At 41.2% G+C, this 23971-nt stretch overlaps 1 protein-coding gene across 3 annotated transcripts in view; it reads right to left on the bottom strand.

Annotated features, from left to right (window-relative positions):
• The window catches only part of LOC149948166 (uncharacterized), a 150482-nt gene that overhangs the window by 70491 nt on the left and 56020 nt on the right, over positions 1–23971 (bottom strand). For all 3 annotated transcript variants that reach the window (XM_090173098.1, XM_090173097.1, XM_090173099.1), the window contains one exon: positions 6678–7489. In XM_090173098.1, the coding sequence (XP_090029224.1) occupies positions 6678–7351 (674 nt within the window). In that variant the 5' untranslated portion in view covers positions 7352–7489. The remainder of the gene's footprint in view (positions 1–6677; positions 7490–23971) is intronic.

Below are 23971 nucleotides of genomic sequence, written 5' to 3'. Positions count from 1 at the left end.
GTTTGTATTGGTAACATCTTTTTCTAAGTTTGTAAACATGAATCAACGATTTATCGTAATTTCAGATTCAATCCAAACAGTTTAAGAGGCATAAAATATTTTAGCAGTGCTCGCAGAACATTCCCTCGATTTGAATTAACAATGTATTTCCCTAAAATATTTAATTACACGAATATGACCTACTTGAGTTAAGAGATTTTTGAAAAAGCAAACATTTTCAGGCTGAATATATGATCTTTTTCGACAAAAGAAAAGAAATTATTTAAAAAACTGTTTTAATTTGTTTTATTAAATTGCTAATTTTCACAGTTCTGCGCGATTAATTTAAAAATAAACTGTTGGATATAAGTCGACCATTAGTCGTGTTATAAATGTGCAATGGCTTTTTCAAGTCACGACTGCAATTACAATTTAAGGTCCACGTTCGGACTCTAATTAATAGTTGCATTGATAAGACTTATTGGGTCGGTAAGTGGTCCAATCTATTAGGTCACCATACCGACCTTAAAAGGGATCAAAAGCGTACTTACGCGAAATTATCTCAAAAAGGTTTAAGACTTTTAGAGTCGGCATTTGGACCAGGACCGAAAAGCGACTATTCGACTAAAGCCCGACCCTAAATCGACTCTTTGTGCTACAGGGGTAAGTGTATCATTTCAACATTATGTAAACCACTTAATTTACTTAGACTTCTGTTAAGCTCACAATATTATTTTTAAAACCTTTCAATTCAACGTTCAATCTGGCCGAGACAATTATAAACTCCACGAAATAATTTCAAGCCAAATGTTTATCGCTTGAACTAACCATTTTTAATAAGTATATTTCCGTATAGATGGAGTTAGTAGGCTAGTAGGTCACATCCTGTAAATTAACTTCTCGGCGAAAATGGGTGTTGCGCGTGTGGAACACTTCTACGGGCGCAGAGTAGTTCAGATTGCCTGTACAGCGGGGAAACGTATAAAAGGCTATAGGGGGGGGGGGGGGGGGTGATTTAACGCGGCGGAAATTGGTCGAGTTAAAACGGGTTAATCATTATTTAACGACAATGTCATTAGGATTTACTACATCAGAGAGCGACACGCCGAGTTTATTTAAGCCCCATAAAAATCGACATCAGATTCAATAACGCGCAATTAACAGAGCTTTGACCACATTGCGCTGGTTGAAATCTTGTAATTAACTAGATTGTAGTGTCAGTCTTTGTAAAAGCTGTTTCACACGGGCCGTGAAAATGGGGCTTTATATCACGTAACTGATTGGTCGAGCTCAAACTGCTTCAAAAAACTGCGAAAATAAAGTAGAGATATTTCAACATTTTTTTCTCAGTTTTCTCGTTTACCGGCAGCGCTGACGGCGGTAAAATCCGGCAAATTATGTCCCTGCGTACAGTCGTTTTCCCGGGCGCCAGAGCAACGGGAAAAGTAAGTAAAACGAGAAAATCACAGAAAAACACTGCCCGTGCGAACCAGCCTTAAGGACGAAAAATCTCTGAAAGTTGGAATCAATCAGTGCGAACGCGACCATCGGGTCATTTTGTAGAAAAGTGAATCGGCGCTCCGCCTGAACCATCGGCTTCACGGTCTCCCTCCTCCGTTGGCTGGATTTCCCCGTTGCAACATCCCTCGAAATATAGCATCGAAGGCTCATAAAAGGCTAATTGGATTTTCTCGGGAAAGGACAAAAAAAAACCTACCGCGCTAAGACAAACCGAGAAAAGTGATCCTTTTTGAGATGCTTGCCAAAAAAAACCCGGACCCCGTCTGTCCGAATAAAGCGAACCATATCGAAATCCCCCCGCGGGCATTGTCCGGACCGAGAGCCCTACTAAAACTTAGCTTCAGGCGATAGCATAAATTGTTTCGGTCTTAGCTAACTTGTTAAAATGTTGCCGGAAATTCGTCAAAGCACTGCCAAATTCTATAACGCGTTTCCGCGATCGGGGTTGGCCGTGGTCAAAACATAGGGGCTGCGTGACTAAGCCATTGAGTTGGGAATATTAATCGAGAGGTCCAATCAAAACGTCGGATTTCAGTATTTCGCGAAACAGGTTTTTAAAAATAAGAATACTGTCGTCTGCTCCCATCGGCGTCCCAAATGACGAGAAAACGTTATCATTCTACCCGTGGCGCCGTCTATCTCTCAATGGTTCGTTCAAATAAGACGCGTTTTCAAGCAAAAAGATTTTTTTCTTCAAAATAACGGATGGCGCCACGGGTCATATGATAACGTTTGCTCGTCATTTTAGAGCAGACGGCACATTCGTATTTTTCAAAAACTTGTTTCGCGGGGAGCAGATTTGATTGGATCTCTAGATTAATATTCCCAACTCAATGGACTAAGCTTAGGCACGGCCAACTTTGACACTCACGCAGTAGCGGCCAACCCATTCGTTTAAGTTTCTATGTTAACCTACGAACCAAAATATCTCTCGGCGTTCAGCGCCCCTAGCGGAAAATTATTTTTAGAATAGTTTTTGCATTGAAGCCTATATAAAAACGAGCGTGCCGATAGTTGATAGGATGGTTTGTAGCGGGAAAATCCTTGTTCATGGAATTTCGGCGAATGGGTTGGCCTCTATTGCAAGAGGGTCAAAGTTGGCCATGGCCTAGGTTAAAAACGTGTTTTAGTCTTTCATTTTTTACAATTATAGACAGAGACTTAACATCACTATCACAATAATTATACTTATGTCCGAGTCGTTATTAAATTAAGTTTAACAAATTAATATTTTTTTCAACTAAAAAAGTATACATAAAATATTTAAAAAGATAACATACCATAAAATTTTAAGTATGACTTTCTTTAAAAGCTAAACTTTTAAAGATTTATTTAATGAAGCTGGAAATCGTCGTTTAACGGTAAACTTTAAAGCTATTTTATAACCACGTGACTATTTATAAAGGCTTCTACCGCTCAAATGTTGCTCCTAGGCGCCATCTAGCGTCAAAAATTGCGGAATCGAGTCAATTTAACGGAATAAACATTTAATAAAAAGGCACCGCGGTTTATTGGGGCTACCACTGCTGCCACCTAGGAGCTCAAATCGCATCAAAGTCGAGTGCAGTGTACAAAAAGGAAACCCCCCGATTTTCCGTGAAAGTGTACCCTGAACCACCGGTCACAATTTCGTTTTTAAAGCCACAATTTGAAAAATGGCTCGATTAGATTTTCCAGGCGAAAAATTTAATATTTTAAAGGCCATCTATAAAGAACGAGAATGTGGGCCCAAATTTAACCATAAATTACGTTACTTTTCAATCAGGCGCGCCCAATTAATTCGCAACTTAACCCGAAAAATCGACAAATTCATTTTCGCAAAATTCATATTTTTGGAAGAGGAGCTGTGGCGCCACTTTCGGGCTCATCTAGCGCCAAAAAGTGACGCTCAATAGCAATTAAGGGGTAGAGAAGGGGCCCGGACCAGTCAGGGTTTTCCGTAATCTAACGACTGTAGCAAGAAACAGAATTAATTAGACCAGGAAATTAATTAGTTGGGAAAAGGAATCAATTACAAAGCAGACTCTCCTCATCGCCGATAGCCCCGCCTGGGGGGTCAGCGCGCGTAATCCCGGGCCCATCAAACGGGCGAGGGGGCTAGTGGTCGCCTCCCCAAAAAAAGGGGAAATCAATTACTATTTTCCTTGGGAGCGCAATCGCCGCCCCGTCAAAAAATGACAGCGGTTCTTTATTGATCGCGAACGATACTCAATTTCGGCGGTTTATACGCTAATTCTTCGATTATTAATCAGAATTTCCACCCCTGCCACCATTGTTTTTATTATTCTTCCCGGGGACATTCGAGAGCGGTGGTTACGATAAAAAATCATATTATTTAAAATCAAACCAACAGGTCAGTGATTTAGAGATATGAGGTTTTAGAGTTACGTTCATCATAAATTTAGACTAAATAGGTTTATCTTTTAGAATTTTTAATCGCTTAATTTTGATTGTTTTTGCGAAGACTAAGAGCTTTCGATAGGCGTTTTAGTTACGAGAAAGCAAAGCTAGCAAGTTTCGGATGATTAATCTCTCAGATTAATGTCGAATTAATGTCGAATTAATGTTATCATTGCTTTTATTTTAATACAACGTCTCGTTACGGAGAGGTTTCATTTAATAGCGCTTTCCATCCAAATTAAGCTCCGTCGCAACGGGCTCAATTTCAGACCGAGCTCAGGTATTTTAAATAAATATTGTGAGCCTGAGACGAGACCGATAAGTTTTCACGTTAAAACTGAGCCCGAGCTGAGGTAATGTGGAACGCGTATTGTAACTAGCGAACCCGAGCTTGATCCCCTGTTAAAATACAAATTATTTCGAGCTCGAGCTTGAACCCATTTCATGATTCACATTACTTGGAGCTCCAGCCCGAGCCCGTATTCAAAATTAACGTACTAAGAGCTCAACTTTGAGCTCGAAATAATATTTGAGTATTAGTAATAGCATAAGTAACGTAATTACAATAAGTATGACAATTAACGAGATTTACAACCGAACTGATTTTCATAGTTATTGCGTAATCAAGATGTTTTCTCAGCACGGAGCCCTCTAGTGTCTAAAATACGCGAGACTTCCGCTAAGCCAAAATATCTGGTTTCCGATAGATAGGCGGAATATTAGGCTAAATCATAAAAATTAAAAACATTTTTCTCGGCGCCACGAGCTCGTGTTTTTTTTATCACGTGTGATTCGCACGCGGGCTTCAAAACAAAGCCAAAGCCCCTCGCGACTCCAGAACGTGCTCTCCGATATTAGGCTTAAATTTTTATCAAAAAGTAGTCATCCAAAACGGTAAGTCGCCAGTCCAAGTCACAGCTTGAAGAGAGTATCAGTGCCGGAAGAAGGTTCGGTTAGAAAATTAGCATTAAAGCAATAAGTGTCATACTTATTGTTATTATGTTACTTATGGTAATAGTCGCAAACCAGCCTTCCGACGGCAGCGGGCGCTAAAGAGTCTAACCAATGACGAGTCCCAAATAGGACGAAACCGGTCTACCGTTTGTTTGCTCCAAGACCTATCGGTCCGAGCTATTTGTAAGTTTTTAAATTTCTTCAAATTTGTTTAGGGTTTAGCTTTTTTATCCCTTTTCATAATGGACTAGTCTACTTATTCGCTAATTTTATCATCCTTTGCATTTCAGTCCATAGGTGGTTCCTTTTAACGTTACATTTCGTATATACTATTCTCCACCACTCTCCCCCTATTCGGCTTTTCGTTGCTACGCAACTCGTTTTGAAATTTTTAAGGTTTAGGCTTAGTTTCTCTTTTCGGTGTAATAGATCTTAAAAGAAATTGATTTGAAAATCTTCATCGGTTCATTGTGTAAATTGGCGCGTGCTTGCTCGGAAGGGATAATCTTATTGGCCAAGACAAATACAGATAAATATTGCTAAGCCCACGTGATTCTATTTTATTATCAGAATAAATAATTACACGTGCGACGAAAAAATGGGCGATATCATCGAGATTCACGCGTTTTTATTTTAAAAACCCTTCCTTTTGACGGTTTTTATTTTGGAGCGAATAATTTCTTTTAGCGTCTATAGTCGAAAGCCAGCCTTCCCGCACGGTACTGACGAGTCCCAAATAGGACGAAACCGGTCTACCGTTGAAAATTCTGGCTATTTTATTTAATTTAATTTTTCACTCGAAGATCTATTTGGTCCGAGTTTCGCGTCATTTGGTTTGCTCGAAGACCTATCGGTACGAGCTATTTGTAAGTTTTTAAATTTCTTCAAATTTCTTTAGGGTTTAGCTTAATTATCCATTTTCGTAATGGACTAATCTACTTATTCGCTAATTTTATCATAATACTTGAGCCCGAGCTCGAGACAGATTTTGGTAGTTTTCATATATGAGGTGAGCCCAAGCTCAACTGACGATTACGATTGAGCCAGAGACCGATGTGAATACTGTTTTCGTATCTGGGGATGAGCTCGATCTCCTTCCAATTCGCGATATTGTTTAGCCCTAAGCCCACGTTCGAAATTTATTTTGGCTATTTGATAAATAAATTGTGCGACGAAACATCGAGCTCGATCGAGCTTGAGTCTTTAGTAGTTTAAAACATAGTGAGACCAAGCTCGAGGACACCATTTTATTTGTAAGTAACTATAGTGAGCCTGAGCCAGAGATCAAATGTCAAATTGTAAATATAGTGAGCGTGAGCCCGAGACTGCCCGTATATTTATAACTACAGTCCGAGCCCGAGACGGTTTGTAGGTTTTAAATCTAATGAGCTCGAGACCTCACATCGGCGAAGAAATTTAAATTGCGAGCTCGAGCCCGAGACCCGGCCAGTAATTGGTGAGACCAAGGTGAGCCTGAGACCAACCATAAGCTCATATACGAATTCAGTGAGGTGAGCCCGAGACCAACCATAAGCTCATATATGAATTCTGTGAGGTGAGCCCGAGACCAACCATAAGCTCATATACTAATTCTGTGAGGTGAGCCCGAGACCAACCATAAGCTCATATACGAATTCTGTGAGGTGAGCCCGAGACCAACCATAAGCTCATATACGAATTCTGTGAGGTGAGCCCGAGACCAACCATAAGCTCATATACGAATTCTGTGAGGTGAGCTCGAGCCCGGCTCTTCGCGTTCAGCTATGGTCGCTTAAGTCGACAATGACTAAATAAGTAAGCGAATAGAAAGGAACGCTTCTCACCGACAGGTTCCTCCATTCTGGCAAATTTCGTTCTTGACGGCTGGTCCGCAGCGGCTGCTGTACTGACACTCGTCGCCGTAGAAATCGGCGAAACAGCTACAATTGTACTCGGTAAAATCCTTATTGGCGTAACAATTTCCGGTGAAGGAACACCGATGGTAGATGCAAGTGTCCTTGACGCGCACCGGCTCGTCCTTGCCCAACACTTCGTAGGTCAAATTGAAGCCGAAAACGTCCAGGAAGAACTCTCGAACCCGGGTGTGAATGTTGCCCGCGTCGTGGACGTTGAAGTCCAGCACCATGATGGGCTTGTCCGTCACCAAATAGGTCGGCTCGCCGTCCGAGCTGACGGTGCCGTAGTCGCGTTTATCGATGAACATTTCGGGCTGAAAGTGGGCGTACTCGGAGATCTGGAGTCCTTCGCGCATGTAGAACTGCGTAAAGTAGACCGCCACCACTTTGTCCTGGGGCGCCTCGATGACCCATCGGCAGCTGATGGGCACGGGGTACGGCTCGGGGAAATTGGGGGTCGCGATGACCCCGCGAACGTCCCCCTTGAATGTCCCGCCGCACTTGGTGTACGTGGTCTCCGATCCGAGCGTCGCCAACCGCAAACTGCTCAAGCAAGTCACCGTCAGCAGCAGACGCCCGCCGAGTTGACGCACCGAGGTCATCTTTCCGACTGAGCGCGTCACCACCTACAACTACTTCCGCTCGATTCCAAGTCCGTCCCCAATCGTCCGTCGCTGACCCCCAGTCCATCTTTGGTGGTCATATTACAGTCAGATTGACCAGCCAGATCACTCTTTGCCCTGCGAATGAAAAAAAGGAATGTGGTTCAGTGTTAATTCGCTCGAATTGATCAAATATGGTTTATTAAAATTATATTCAATATGAGTGGGTCATTTCCATAGATTATAATCAGCTAGGCTAATACCCAAGGCACCACCTTAGGCCTAAGTCATCAAGCGACTTTTGAAGCCATTAATTCAGGTGGCCGGGTTACAATGCGTAGGAGGGTGGTGGCAAACCCTGCCTGCCACGAGATCGAGCCAACAGCTCCCTACACTAACTATTACCGTTAACCTTGACAAGTTTTTATGGAAGGGGAAACCCAAGAGCTCGGGGGAAAACCCCTTAAACCAGTGGGGAGAGAACTTGCAAACTCAACGCGGAAGGAGTTGTTCCGAGTTCTCACCCAGTGCCACAAGCTGGGATCGAACCCAGCTCCTCTTGCTGCGAGGCGAAAGTGCTAACCACTCCGAAATGACTAACAAATCGAATTAAAATTTAATGAATTCATCCTATTTAATTTAAAACGAAATATCCATCTGCCTTACCGTCCACCATAAGTGTATAATATGGTTACATAAGGGTGACACTTGATATTCTCCACACGCAAAAGTTTTACTGAGAGCTATTCACAAGACAGACTGCATTACGGGCTTTGTCAACGTTTTGAGTCCGCTTGCTGGCGCGTCACGCGAGCCTTTGACAACGCCTCGCTAGGGGGAGATTTTCTTCTTGGGATTACGTCACTCCGTTACTAGCTCTCAGAAAAATATTCCCCAAAGTGACCAACTTATGGAACAATATTATAGAGTTATGGTCCACTTATAACACAATTATAATCGTATTATAAGGTTTTAAGCTTAATTGAAAAAAAATTCGTTTATTCTCGAAAGTAATAAACAGACGCGTCACACGACGCCAACATTTCGAGACGCGAAATTTCCAATAATAAAAGCCGCCGTTTCGAGATGCCAGGTTCAAAGTATTAAAATTTACCCTTCAAAAAGCATCCTTTTCCCCCCACTTTCGCCCTTTATGTAAATATATTTTCCCATTCAAGACTTCCCAAGATAAACAAAGATGACGTGGTGGGCTGTACGGATATGGGATTTGGGTAAATTAGGCTACACGCGTATACTTCTATCTCTTCCTCCCCCCAGAAAATGTCCCATTTTAGAGTCATAAATGTCAAGAGAACCGAAGAATGGCTCGAAAGTGTAAAGAGAGAAAATGGAAAAACTTGTTGCCCTTCGTGAAAAAACTGTCAAAATCCTTACTCCAATATTTTGAACTCTGGCTGGAAATAGATAGAGGAACTGAGAGAAAAACTATACTCCGGCGCAAAGCCTACTTCAAGGCGCTTTCAAATTATATTCGAGAGCCTCAAGCGCCATAAAGATGAAACAAGTTCGTCAGGCGCGCAATCATGTCGCTCGCGAGAGTAAAATATTAATATGATAGCGAGCGTTGCCTCTTTCTGTAGAATCCAACAATTATTATTTCAAACGAAATTTATTAAATTTAAATAACGTGAAGCAAATTTCGTAAAGGTTTTATGGTTCAGCCTTAAATTTACTTATCCGTATAACCTAGGAGCAACAAACACAGCACACCACACAAGGAGAACGCAACGTGTACATTTTTCATTGGTTAGACGCTTTAGCGCCTGCTGCCGTCGGAAGGGGAAAATTCGGAAATTGTCTCCCCCCTTTTCCGTAAAACGTTCAGCGTAAAGGCTCGTCCAATGAAATTTGTACACATAACTACGTTAGCGTGTTTAAAGGCTAGCTGCGTTCTCCTTGTGTTTGTTGCTCCTAGGTAAAGCAGTGTGTCAGAATTTATAGCCCGGTGTACCTAGCAACTGGGGCCATACCACCGTAGGTCGATCAGCACCAGCGTCAAAGAAGGGGGGGGGGGAGGCATATGTATCCACCGCTGCCGTAAAAGAGGTACGGCGCGAAACGTTAGGCCTCAACAACGACAACATTACGTCCGAGTCATAAGCTACGTCTGAAAATCTCATCCGATACGGCGCGAGGCGAAATATCCGTCGTAAGCAGCGATGGAGCTCAGCACGAGAAAGTAAACTCATCGGAAGATGGATTTCTTCCAAGATTAGAGCAAATAAGCACTTCACCATCATCGGATTAGATTTTTATAAAAGGAGAAACCGAAACCAGGGCCAATAGGGCCGGGGGGGGGGGGGGCAGGGGGTCAGGGTGACGCGGGAAATGAGTAAGCCTTTTTCGGTGTGGCGCAGTCGATCCTCTAATGACATCGACTAACGACAGCGAAGCGACCGCGATGATAAAGCCGAAACTTGGCGTATAAATTGAGACAAAAGTCACTCGTTTAAACGGATAATAGAGCTACGCGCATTTATACAAACTAACAGGAAGGACAATGTCTATCGTGGCTCGACGCAACGGCCCCGAATGGTAACTATAGGCTTTGAGTTCGCTGTCGAGTTACGTCAGACGCGATTGAGATACTTCAAGGCTATACGAAGATAAAGTTCATAAACAATGAATCGGATTTTTTTCGCAACCTAGCAGGAAATAAAGCTTTTTATTCGAAAATTTTCCCGGTTAAATTAGCCTAACGGGAAAAAAAAACAGTATAGGCATTTTGGAATAATTCGTCATTGTCTATAAAAGGATATTTAAGCATCGACAGTTAGTCTCGCATCCCCCGTTTAAAAGAATTTTCCTGTTGTTTGAAGGAATAAATTTGATATTCCGGCATCGAAATGAACTTAAGACAAGTTTGGATTGCTCGGCCACGCTAAAATAAAAATAAAGCCGTTTGGTAACTTTTAAAGAGGAAGAATATTTTATTCAATTACCTTAAACCAATTCCGTATACGGTAGTCGTCTTTAAAATGTCCGATTAGGTTTAATAGCGAAACAGAAAGAACGTTTTATTTCACTTTTAAAGGATATTAAAATGCGGTTTCCGTTTGGGGGCTTCCCTGAAGGACTTTTACTCGCTTTGTGTTCAAACTACGTTGAGTTTGGTAATTGCATCGCGTTTCTTGTAAGAACCCGGCTACCTGTTTTAAGGCATTAAAAGTCGCTAGATGACTCGGGTCTAAGATGATGTTTAAAAAGGTATGATTTGTTTCGCATACGGTAATACAGTAAAAGATTGAAGAGATTTATCTTAAGATGGAATTAAATGATATGCCCGCTTAAATGACCAGAATGATGTGGGATTGTGGGGTTCGTTTCTCGGACCAATTGGAGAGTAGCTCTTACAGCGTCATAAAAATCGATAAGCTTAGCCCCGCCTCTACGACAGTTACGTGGTAGTGAGGGGCTATGTGCCCGGTTTTGTAATCATAAATAAGTATTGAGGCGAATTTACCGGTAAAAATAAAATCAGTAAATTTACCATGAATTTTTTTATTTATTTCAATATCAGAATTTTCGTAATTAGCTTGTAAAGCTGGTAATGATCCTTTTTACGATGTCTTTAAAAGCTTAAGGTGTGCTTTTTGGTTCGTTTATTTGAAGTTTAACAAAATATTTTTGGGTGGTTTTTGGTTTATAAAAATATTGTTAAATTTTCCGTAATTTTACCATTAACGGTAAATTAACCTCGGTAAATTTACCGGCTCACATCTCTATAAATAAATCATATGGATAAATTGTAGATTTTATCCATTGTCAAAAATGTATCCGGATGATCACGTTGTCAGAATTGAATATACCGCTGCACCTAGGAGCAATAAAACATCCCATATCACCGGTGATCTCATCAGGATGCCCCGCGCTAAGTGACAAAACAGCCAGAAACCGCGAGAGAAACTTACCGCTGACAGTCGCGCCATTAACGCGAGCGAATCAACCTGTCAAATAAATGATTGCGCGATAAATCTTAATTAAATGAAATATAAAATAATTAAATTATAAATGTTATTAAATGTGTAAACCTGTAAAACCCTAAACTTTAGAAATGTATAACGTAAATATTTGGTAATTGCGAAATTCGCAGCAAAATCATTCACTGTATGTATCTATCGTATTTTAATCCCAAAAATTGCGCGTTTCGGGAAAATTCGCGAAATGAGCGCGTCAGTAATATTGCATCGAATATTGGCGTTCGTTTTAGAGCTTTCTTCGAGGGTCCAGGGAGTGGAGAAGGCCAGAAGACACGTTTTTCTCAACCGTAAAAGGTTAAAATAACGTAACGTGGTTTTCATTTCTAGCCTTAAAGGCCGACTACATAAATCTTCGGTTTATTCTGTCGTTCACTGGAAGTAGGCTTACTGCAATACACGTGTGCCATGCAGTCAGCCTACTTCCAGTGAAAGACAGAGTAAACCGAAGATTTATGTAGTCGGCCTTTAACTTGTTTCAGTCCAAGTTAAGTCATAAGCTAAAAATTTCGTTAACCCGAATATATTTTTGATAGCATAGGTTAACCACATTCCAATAATAAAACATATTCTACGAATAAAATCTGAGGCGAAGTAAGAAATACCAAATGAAGTGGCGCCTTAGCCAGCAAAACCCGCGAGTATTTCGACCAGAACATCTTTCTCTGGTAGAGATGGGTTGCCGCCGGTTTCGCGATAAGGCGCGCATTGCGGAGGCGCACGGATGCGGGCGTCGGAAGGAAGTCAACGCGCCGCCAAGCAGTGCTGCCATTTAATATGCATTACCAAAATCGGCTTAAAGCCGCTCTATCTCAGCTTGACAGGCGCGCCGCCGCCTACTGAATAGCCAAGGTATAACGCGTCCTATAAATATCAGTTTACCAAATGAAAGCCCGGGCCATCCGCGGCGCTCGCGACGAGAACTACCTGAGCGCCGATTCCCTCCCGCTTATCGACCCGGGCTCCGAGGACCCGGAGTAGGAGGGCAAGGTTTGTCCGCAACACGTTGGATCAATTTTAAAGCGAAAAAATGTCGTCTAGCGGTGCTACTAGATGGCGACGCTTAGTTTTCAATCGACACCCTCACCTCCACCATCATCTAATCGCTCTCTCAAAAATACCGTAGCATTATTACCGTTCTAAGGTTCAAAGAGAAGGTTCCTTAAAGCACTTTGTCGAACGATACGCTGATGCGATAGGTGGTTTCGTTTCGCTTGTTCCGGGATTTCGAAGTAGGGTAAGAAGACTAATACTATGACGTCATTTTACTCCGATTCTGAGGTGCCGAATAGTTTGAGTCAGAGTAAAAACTTTTTAAAAAAAGGCTGCCTGTGGCCTTTTCAGCGGATAAATGCTGGCTAGCAGACGACCAAATCCGATTTACTTTCTTTACACCTCTTTTCCAGAAGGAGTAAAAAGAGTAGCCCTAATTACTACGGATCAAGCGAATAGTTTCTGGGGCGGAGTAATTATCATCCCCGGAACAGGCGAATAAAACATTTTAGGTTAAAAAGAGTACACTACACTTTTAGTTCGAGAACAGGCGAAAAGTGTAGGAGGTGAATGCCTTAAAGGGACACACCGCCATTTAGGTGACAATCGCCTAACTCCTCCCTTTCCGTGATACTACTATCCGACCAATCGTATTTTGGAATTTTTCCCGGAGCTAGCGCGATAAACCACTAAAACTAGTGGTTGTAGATCTATTAAATCCATAATTAAAAAGGACTGTTATTCTATCTGGTTTTAATTAGTTAATTTGAATAATATCTTTAAAACGTGTGAGCAACGTTAGAAACTAGCGGCGGAAATCTCAGAAACGTCTATTCTAATTGAATCGCGAGTTTCGGTGGATCAATCCGCCGCGAGCAGAACGCGGACTTCTCGGGTTCCGCTGCAACGCCTCGTCGTTCAATCTGACTAAAGTCACTGTGTACTGACTTAAAGGGGCCAAGCCGTTAAATTAAAATATTCTCGCGGCCGTCTTCGCCTACTCTATTATCATGGTAAATCTCGCCAAATTGACTTCCGAAAATTGAGAAGGCCAACGTTTAGCGCGTTGGAGCCAATGTATACGATTTGGGTTCGGGGCCGCGATAGCACTTTTTGTTTTTCATTTTTCCTATAATAACTATAAGGAAGCCTACCTTTAGAATGCGGCCCTACAGTCTGAAATATTATATCTTTTCAAGACATGGGAAATCTCGCCAAATCCCAAAACATAAATGTAGTCTCCGTCATCCGATTGACGTCACCATTTCTTAGTGGGCAAATTAAAACCAAAGACAGCGATTCTCCGTTTTCGAGCGAGATAGTTATCGAGTCGACAGGTTGGAACTTCGGCCAGGTCTCTATAGACATATTCAATTGTTGAGTTTTAAAAGTTGCGTAAACTGCGTATACGCGACGAGCCAATTGATTAGAAAAAGGACAATGGTCGGACAGGATGGCATTGTAAGTGGGCGGCCCATTCTGCCGATGACAGCTTACACGCGAAAAGCGGCTCGGACAAAAGTCGGTCACTGACCAAGCGAACGCGTGCCACTGACAGATGACCAACTAGCCTCCCATCGCCTCGCCGCCCTCACCGGACACTCCGACCCCGTAAGACGTTCGATGAGCGCCGCTTTCACGCCAAGTGTCCAGTGACGGTCGCGTGTGTCACCGCTGAAGGGTGCCCCGCGCAACTGTCCCTTTCCAAACGAGCCAAACTTTCTCTTCGCAATTAGATATGATCTATACACTCTCCAATTTAGTAAGTTCAACAATGAAGGAGGGACGATATTAATGGGCCTATATATCGGCAAATTATCTTTACGAATATCTGGAAAATAATCTAGCTTCGATATGTCAACATTATAGATTGAAAACCTAAAATTAAATTTACCTTTTTTTGATAAACATATGACACGACAAATACAAGTGATTGTACACCACAACCCAATATTTTCCAACTCAAAAGAATTGAGCTACCAATTTTTATAAAAATTGATTGAAAACAGTTCTCAGCTCATGAAATTAACTACCAACATAATACCTATTCACATGAACCAGTGGCGTAGTCAGAAATTCATCAAGAGGGGGGGTCGAAGTATAAGTAAATGTTAAAAGGGGAGTCGAGAAGGGGATGGAAATTTAGTACAGTCAAAGGTAGGCCCCTTGTCTACGTGGCTACGCCACTGAGTCATGAACTAATTTTTTGCACAACTTTGTTGATCACCATAGTTTTAGACTTTTGTTAACAGATTTTGCGTTTCCGTGTTCACACACACGCTCGAGAAAAATACCTCTTTTACTACAAAATATGCCCATTTATCGCAAACCTATAGGTGAAACCTGTAGGTATTTTGATGTAGCTTTGTTCTGTACAATCTACACTTCTACGTTTTCGTGGGGTTACTTAACCTTTCTATTAATAGAGGTATTTCGTATTAAGATTTAGTTTTATTTGGAGTTAAGAATCGTTTTAAAAAAACAGATCAATCTCCAAAACTCGACCAACAAAAGCCTTTGCGTGGCCAACACGTTTTGGAAATTTCCTCCATTTGCACATTGCCATTTGTTCTTGCCATCCAAAGCGGAGGTACCAAACTTTACGTCATGGTTCTTTTCAATGGCGAAATGCCACCTTTGATCAAATTTCAAATGCAAAAATATCAAAATCTTTTTTACGGGAGGTAAAAATCGTTGAAGGCGAAGCGAAAAATAATCGAAATCAAGCTAGTCAAAAGGGTCTTTGGTTTGGTCGCTAGATTGTAGCATTTGCATTTGAAAGATTTAATTTGAGCGCGCGCCGTGCATCGCCCGTCATTCCGTTTGAGTAGAATCGCCAGAGAATGAGAATGTATGGAAATGATTTTAAAGGCCACCAAGAAGGCGACGAAACAAAGAGGATTAAATTCGCCACCTGGCCCGCTCGACCTCGACCTAAACGTATGCTAAATAGAAACGGGATAACACGGTTCCTATAGAAGTACCTTTCCAAACATCCGACTGGGACGCGTGCAAACGATTTTCAAACTACCAATCTTACTGCCACTACACCCAGTTACAAGCGGAATTAGTAGGTGGATACTTTCGCTTGTTCTGGAAAGAAAGGTGTACATCTTTTACGCTAAAATGCTAAATTAAACTATTCGCTTGTTCAACCAGTTGTTTTCAACCTTTATTGTTCGCCGAACCCTTCGCTATCAGAAACCAAATCCGCGGAACCCTGGAAATTTTAGGAATGACATAATATCCCGAGGGTCGGTGGGCAAAGATGGCGGCTATAAATGTTACGGAGCCCGAAAATCAGAGGAAGTTAAAAATATTATTTTCAATAATTCAGGAGTTGGTAAATGATGAAATTGTTGACGACCATATTCTTTATTGTCGCAACGATCAGTCTTTTATTAAAAAAGCGAAAACGGTCCTTTCAGTTGCTGAGGCATTTCAATTAAATGATAGGCCTTTGACCAAACCAATAGAATTGTTGATTAAAACTACAGTTGTATAATTTTAACTCATCCGCCAGCTAAACTGTAAACACCGCCGCGTTTGACGTCGAGACATCAAAAAAAACCTTCTCTCCGAGATGGTTTATTTGATGAGTATCGGATGCCCATCGAAATATCGTACAGTAACAAAATGTTGGCATCGATTACAAATCGAGGTTTTTGACGAGCGTTACCGAACGTACCCCAAATTTGAAATATGTGTGATTTTTAGGGGTTAATGATAGGCTGTTATTATCAAAAGTTCAAAAACGGGTAAATCAAGTAGGACAGAATCACCAGCGGCAGTTCCAAGAATATTACTCTAGGGTCACTGTAAAAATAAGAAGTCCCCTTTCTTTTTGAAAATTGCAGTCTCTTAGAACTCAATCACGGAAGCCCCTAGTTAAAATGCCTATTTAAAAATCATCTGCCAATATGATATGGTTTTTGGTAATGGGTGGAGGCGATTTGTTGGTTTATAGCGGATCTGTACCGTTCGGGATCGGTGAGTTGATTCCACTCTTTGTCTTTGTTTGTTTAAGGAGCGTAATGACAAAACGTCTTAGTTAAGGGCATTTTTTAAAAGTTATTATTAAATTCAAGAACACACGCGAATTGTAAACCCACTCGAAGAATTACAACCCAACTAAAACATTCCTGGGTGACGCGAAAAATCGTACAGTAACCAAATGTTGGCATCGATTACTCATCGATGTTTTCTATGAGCGTTACTGAACGCACCCAAAATTTACAATTACGAAACCAACTGAAAAGATAATTCGTCTTCATCAGTTAATCCAAGAACTTTTGATAATACTCTCCAGCGTAACAGGTGTATTTGTCTTTCCGGGTATTCTCGGACAAAAAATAGAAACCTCCCGTGGTTATATCTATCATCCACCCGCCACGTTCTTCCCAATCGGAAGGAAAATATACCGGATAATCCACTCCGAGTAGACAACGTGAATTCCTAGTGAATCTTCAGCGATATTCGCGAACGGAAACGCATACACGAAGCGTTCGGCCGACGACAAAACGGAAAAATAAATGGCGACCAATAGCCGACGAAGAGAGCCATCAGAATAAAAATATATACAGCAACAAATATATGTCGAAATAAGGACACCAAACAAACCCAGCCACAAAACCGAAAACTCACCACCACCACCTTCCGATCGTTACGAAAAGGGCGCCCGAAAAAAAGAAAAATAATGCATATAGGCTTCGAATCCATTTCGGTCGGTCACACTTCAAATAACCCGCCGCCCGTTCAACCATCTATTCACCCCCCCCTCCCGCGGTTCCTTTAACACCCATCCCGCCACCGCCTATAGATCTCGTGTAAAAAAATAAAACATTTTAAAAATGTAAAAATGCGGTAGGGAGGAAGGAGTGGGGTTAGCCTGAAGTGCCACAACGGTTCCAGAAACCGACAAACGTTACTCCAAAAAAAAAAGGGTCGAAAATAAGTTTGGAGAAAGTTTTCCTATTCCTATAAAAGGTTTTTCTTTGCTTCACACATCTCTCTCTCGTTCAAAATTCGCTCTTTGGAATAGAAAGGAGCGTAGAGAGAGAACGATGCCGCGAAAATGTCGAATGAATTCTGAACAAGCAAAAATTCTTGGGTTCCACTGAATTTCCAGCCAAAGAGAGCGAGAGGGAAATTCCAGGAGTTGTTTCAAGGGAGAAGATGACACGCCGCCAGAGACTGATGACGTTCTTTAGCGAGAGGCTAGCCTACAAACTCGCTCGTAGCGCCCTCTCTTTATATTTTAAGTAGAACGACGACCCTCGAAAACGTATATTTTCTCATACCTTTAATGCGGGATCTGCCCGTACACAATTCACTTATTTTTCTCTCGCGTTAATAAAGTAGGTCCCATTCGTTCAAATTTGTTGATCGCGCTGTTTCATAGACTTGGTTTAAATTGATATTGAATCAGGATTATTCGTGGAAAATGGAGTACGAAGGTTTGATTTATTTTAATAGTGGAAAAAGATCAGGTACATTTCTCAAGACGCAAAAAAATGGTTAGTTTTCTAGGGATTGTTCACCAATAGGTAGAGGCTTTTCGTTTGTTCCGGGTTTTTGGAGTAGAGTAAGAAGAATTACCCTATGACGTCATTTTACTCCGATTCTGTGGTAGCGAATAGATTGAGTCGATGTAAAAATATTTTCCCAAAATAGACGTGTTAGTATATAGATAAATTCTGGATAAGCAGACGATTTTATCAGTTTACTCTCTTTACACCTACTTTTGAGGAGGAGTAAAAAGTGTATCCCCAATACTCGGACGTTCACCGTTAGAGTAATTGTATCCACCAATACAAACGAATAGTTTAACTTAGCGCAAATGTATCCACTTTCCAGAACAAGCGAAAAGAATCCCCCTTTTGTTCCAGAACTAGTGAATTAGTGAATATAATCCACCTTTTGTTCCAGAACCAGCGAATAGTATCCACCTTTTGATCCAGAACATGCGAAAAGTATCCCCCTTTTGTTCCAGAACAAGCGAAAAATATCCCCCTTTTGTTCCAGAACAAGCGAAAAGTAGCCACCTTTTGTTCCAGAATAAGCGAAAACTATCCCCCTTTTGTTCCGGAATAAGCGAAAAGTATCCCCCTTTTGTTCCAGAATAAGCGAACGGTGGTTGAGGTACTTTCAATTCAATTTTTAAGTGGGAAAATATTTATAAAAAAAACAAATTGTTTTACAAGCCCTTTCAAGCTCTTCAATAAATTTCACCTATTTCAAATCTAATCATATTTATCACAGATCACTTTATTTCCAGCGGAGCCCGAACAATACCCGCCTGTCGAAGGTAACAGTTATTTCGAATATAAGACCTCTTATAGGTGACTAGCTTTAATACCAGGCTTCGCCCGGGGTTTTTTTGATTTGTACGTAATCAAAGTACGCCGTCTTCAGGAATGAAAAGCGAACTAACATTTAAACTTACGATTACATTTAAAGAGACTTATTTTGTATTCCTTAACCAAACTTTATTTTATTTCTCCATTTGGGAGCGACCTAAATTTTTTAGCCCTTTCACTCGGCCTCTTACAAAGGAACTACTTGACTTTCGTTTCCTCTTTTACAAAAAAGATATACCAAAGATGACCCCTTCTACCTGTCCGTCAATGTAGAGCTATACGGGCGACTAAGATAAGTGGTGGAAGTCGAGAACAAAAATTGAAAGCCGAGACCAGCCGGAAAAATAGATACGGGAAACAAAAAGAGGCGAAAGTCCAAAGTCGAGTAAAATAAAATTGAATTAGATTAATAACCATGTCAGGTATTTGGAATTAGGCGCGTTTGGTTGGAAATTAGGCGCTGAACATTGAGTTAAAATATCAAAGCTCTAGAGCTAACCGTTCTCGAGTTTTTAGGAACATGACATTTACAAATAAATAAATAAAAGGACAAACAATAAGACTTATATTTATAGATTTCTTTCCAGAGGTTTGTTACTAAAGTATAATATTGAAATACACATTTACTTCATCTTGTCGAAAATACCAATTTCCGGTTAATTTACAGCGAATATAACCCGCAAAGCAATCTTTATGGAAAAACCCATCAATTTTTCAAATTACCCTGTACAGTGGCGCCAAACATTTCTAAAGCCAAAGGCAAGAGCGGCCAGAGCCGCAAACGTTGGTGTTCCACACCAAATACCTGAGGTTATATTCCCTTTAAGTTTTTTTACGCGCGTCCCCAATCTAGGCCAAATTCAACCAAGAAAAATATCATTAATAAGCCATAACACCACTTACAATTCGGGGTCCTTATACGAACGCGAATTTGGAAATCGTGGCGAATCGATCAAATTTAGTGACAGCGTAAAGCGTTCGAGCTCGGATGGAAAGAAGCGTTGCCAGAAAACGGGCTTTTAAAGCGCACTTTGCAATCGCAGAAACGATTAATAAAACAAACCGTCAAGTGAGCCGCGTGTATAGTTTCGAGTACGTTTGAAGAGCTTGTACTAGAGATTGAGGTTCCCCGCTACACTTCGTCAATGTTTCGTCAAGTTAACTCGGTGGTACCGCTAAAGGTTACAGAGCTTAGTTTAACCTCTCTAATATTTAAATTTAGGTCGACAACGAGAAATCCACTCGAAGAGCTCTTAAGAAAGAATCTTTTTGACTCTCCAATGTGAGAAGTACTTTACTTTCCGGTTTTTAAAAACGCGCCTACATCCGTCTCTCCTCGAGAAGAAAACGCTCGAAAACCCTTCGTCAGATGTCTCTCGAATTAAATAAATGTTTTTCCTTTACAACGAAACGAAGCTTAATTCTAAAACATACGGCTCGAAATAAAAATATTGAAATTAATATATCGTAAACATTCTAAAAATAGAGATCTATCCGAAGCGCGACTGAAATGATATCGAAGGTTCTTATTAAAATTCGATGATTTGGATGCTGGGCGAAAACGGCGCTGAAGAAAAGAAGAATTGATTTAGGAATCGTTCTCCGAGTGGAGGCCATTTTCTACCTTATAAATATAAATGGCAAGGGCGAGTGAAGTTGGCCGACGCGGCGAAAAGTCTTTAGGCGGCGTATCCGCGAGCCAAAGAAACGTTTTCCCCTTCTCTCTCTAGCCTTGTCTTTTCGGCGGAGCGGACCAATCTGAATATTTAAACGCATCTCCGGGAAAACTAATAATTTGACGGTTCCTTCTCTAGCCTCGAACGAACATGCAAATGCCTCGAAATGCCAAAAGGAGAACAGAGTGGAGTGGACAAGCTGAGCGGGCTAAACGATCGAGCTTCGTTCTTTGGCGTTTGGAAATATGGATAAACAATTTGCGTTGTTGGAAATAACAAAAAAACAATGATCTCGGAAACTAACGATTTTCAGTTTTCTTCAAACTATTGGCAAACAGATTTCTCTGATTTTTTCAGGTGCAAGATAATTTCAATTGAAACTAAGACCTTTCAAGTAAATTGGTAAAGAAGTAATAAAAACTTAAGGCACATAACCCTCATAAATTTCCATGATTTTTTCTAAAAAATGGGAACTTCCCTGATATTTCCCTGACTTTTCTATCAACAATCTAATTCCCTTATATTTCCAGGTTTTCCAGGTCTGTATGAACCCTGATTTTGCCACGGTAAGAAAGATGATATAAAAAGTGTTAAGGTTAAAGTCGAAACAAAGGTTATAATGACCAACAACGAAATAGCCGAGGGGTCGGTCATTTGGCCAAATCCCGTACAAAATTTGGGAAAAAATCCACAAATCCAAAATCCAAGAATTTTGCTCCCATAGACTTTGTATGACAAATCTAGATTAAAAAATCCTGGATTTTTAAAAAATCCAAAATCCCATACACAAAACAGGCAAATGTCCGACCCCTCGGAAATAGCTAGGAGCAACAAACACAAGGAGAACGCAGCTAGCCTTAAACACGCTAACGCAGTGTTGTGTACAAATTTCATTGGACGAACCTATATGCTGAACGTTTTACGGGCGGGGGGGAAGACAATCTCCGCATTTTCCCCTTCCGACGACAGCAGGCGCTAAAGCTTCTAGCCAATGAAAAATGTACGCGAGAAAATGCGCGACTTTTGACGGGTTGCGTTCTCCTTGTGTGGGGTGCTGTGTTTGTTGCTTCTAGGAAATAGTAGGTAGACTATACCAACTACCCAATTTTCTAACGCATTTTAGAGGCCTGATTTTCTATTACGAAGTGGGTAGAAGAGATACCGTATGGTTGGAAATATTTCGAATCTCCCGAGATTGGTGCGTGCAAGTCCGTGTTTGCGTAATTGCAGGTTCTCGAGGGCGGCGGAAAACTCGAACGGGTATCTACGCGAAATCCTCCCGGTTTCTTTGTCTTAGTAAAAAGAGAAACGTAGAACAGAGAGATTCGAACGACTTCATCTTCCCTCCGGTGTCTCGTGGATGCTCTCGCCATTCTCCATCACCGACGAAAACGAGAATTTTTCTCAGCGATGGAATACATTTCGCGGCTTAAACGCTCTCGGGCGGCCACGATGAGAAAGGGAGAGATTATTGCAGTCGTCAAACGCGACTCCTCGACGTTTCCGTGGCCGCCTTTCTTCCGGGCCACATTCCATCGCGTTCCGGAGTATCCTCCGACCTCGGCGCGAGTTATTCCAGTATACGATATTCACCGTTTTCTCGAGACTGACTTAACACAGAACCGAAATAAAAAATCGAGTGAGAAAATTCCAACTTGAACAGTTTGAAGTGGTGGAGCCAATAGTTCTTTTTATAAACTAACGTGGCCTTCTTGTTGAAATGTTGCTCTTACGTCACAGTGTCTTACTTTGACAAGCCTACTAGCGCGCGCTACAGTCGCGAGGAATATAGCTTTTTCTAGAGCGCGTGCAAATGGCTCGTGCGAAGAATACACAAATAAAGCTGGGTCTTGTGACGTAAGAGCAACATTTTAACAAGTTGGGCAAGACCACTTTTTATTTTATAAAATCCACTATTTTTCCGCGGATGATAAATGAGACGTATCAATTAACATAAAGATTGTTTATCGACATTCAGTCCTGTTTATTTACAAATATTACTATCCTTTAAATTCTATTATTCAGCCTAGTTCATACCCGATAGTATTTTGTACAATTCGTAAAAGGCTTAAAATACTCAATAAAACCGATTCAGTATCAATACACAGAGCCTAGAGCAAGATATGGCGCCAGATAGGCTGATTTTCACTATAGCGAAAACCTCGTGACCTATAGGCCGAAATCTTAGTTTCCACTATAGCACTATTTACGTACTAAAAGTTGAGTGAGACGCCGTTACTTAAGCTAGTGTGGAAACCAAGGTTAATACTTTTTAGCGTTTTTGCCTATAGTGAAAATCAGGCTTTATACATTATTTTTGCGTCGACGCTCTCCGCCGTGACGTTTTTGCCCCTTGTGGAAACTAGTCTATATGAAACGCGAAAAAAATGAGAAAACCGCTTGCACAGGCACCGTTTTTTGGGTATTTGAAGCCCTTTGGAAACCACGGCTAAAGTCTGGTTCACTCGGGCAGTGTTTTCCTGATTTTCTCGTTTTACCACCTTTTCCCGTTGTTCTGGGGCACGGGAAAAAAACTGTACACACGGACAAAATTTTAGGGATTTTTCCGCCGTCAGCGCTGCCGGTAAACGAGAAAACGGAGAAAAAAAATGTTGAAATATCTCTACTTTATTTTCCCGGTTTTTGAAGCTCTTTGAGTTCGCCTAATCAGCGAGCGTTTCGCTGTCACGTGATATAAGGAGCGATTTTGAAAGCCTTTAAAAGTAGGCTTAAGAATTTTTGCGTCTACCACGTGACGCAGGAATCCATAACGCTACTTGGAATGAGTATCTCCACATATCCCCTGTGGTATTTTGTGGCGGAACATTGTGGGAGGGGCTAAAACGCTTATACCGCCTTAAATGACGTCAAATTCAGTGACAAACAAAGGCTTATAAGCTCCGCCTACTATGTTCCGCCACAACGGCGGGGAAACGAAGCCGTTATTCATTCCAAGTAGCGTTATGGATTCCTGCGTGACGGCATAACGCTCGCTTGCAGGTCGAGCCCAACGCCCCTCAAAAAAGGTTATCCGTTTTCTCGTTCCCCGGCAGCGCTCGCTGTGATAAATTCCGGCAAATTTTGTCCGTGTGTACAGTCGTGTTCCTGCACGCCAGAGCCACGGGAAAAGGCGGTAAAACTAGAAAATATAGAAAACCAGGAAAACACTGCCCGTGTGAACCCAGGCTTTAGGCCTAACGGAAATATTTATTTCTTCCATTTTGAAAATTGAAAACCAACCTTAAGGAAACAATTACTAATATAAGGTGAATGTCGAATTTAGTTGACTTGAGCATGGATTGAAATTGGCTTCTTTGGCTATCAAGGCTAATCTAGAAACTGGCAAATATTTTTTTCAGTGTTCCCGATTAGGCTACGAAGGGGGTTTATTGAAGCGGCTATTGAAGATTTGAATTTCCAACGAGCATTTTTAACCCAGTTCGTTTGGCATGGGAACTATTGGCTGATTATTAAATTATTATTTAAATAATAAAATGTGGAATTATTTTAGAAAAGCTACGCGTAGATTGTTAGAAATGTTTAGTATGGTATTTAAATAAATGCCACTCGAATCGAGAAATCTAGTTAAAAATA

The sequence above is a fragment of the Leiobunum rupestre genome, chromosome 4 (assembly GCF_980474605.1).
Source record: "Leiobunum rupestre chromosome 4, qqLeiRupe1.1.hap1, whole genome shotgun sequence".
Lineage (NCBI taxonomy): Eukaryota > Metazoa > Arthropoda > Arachnida > Opiliones > Sclerosomatidae > Leiobunum > Leiobunum rupestre.
This window is presented reverse-complemented; position numbering and strand designations above follow the sequence as displayed.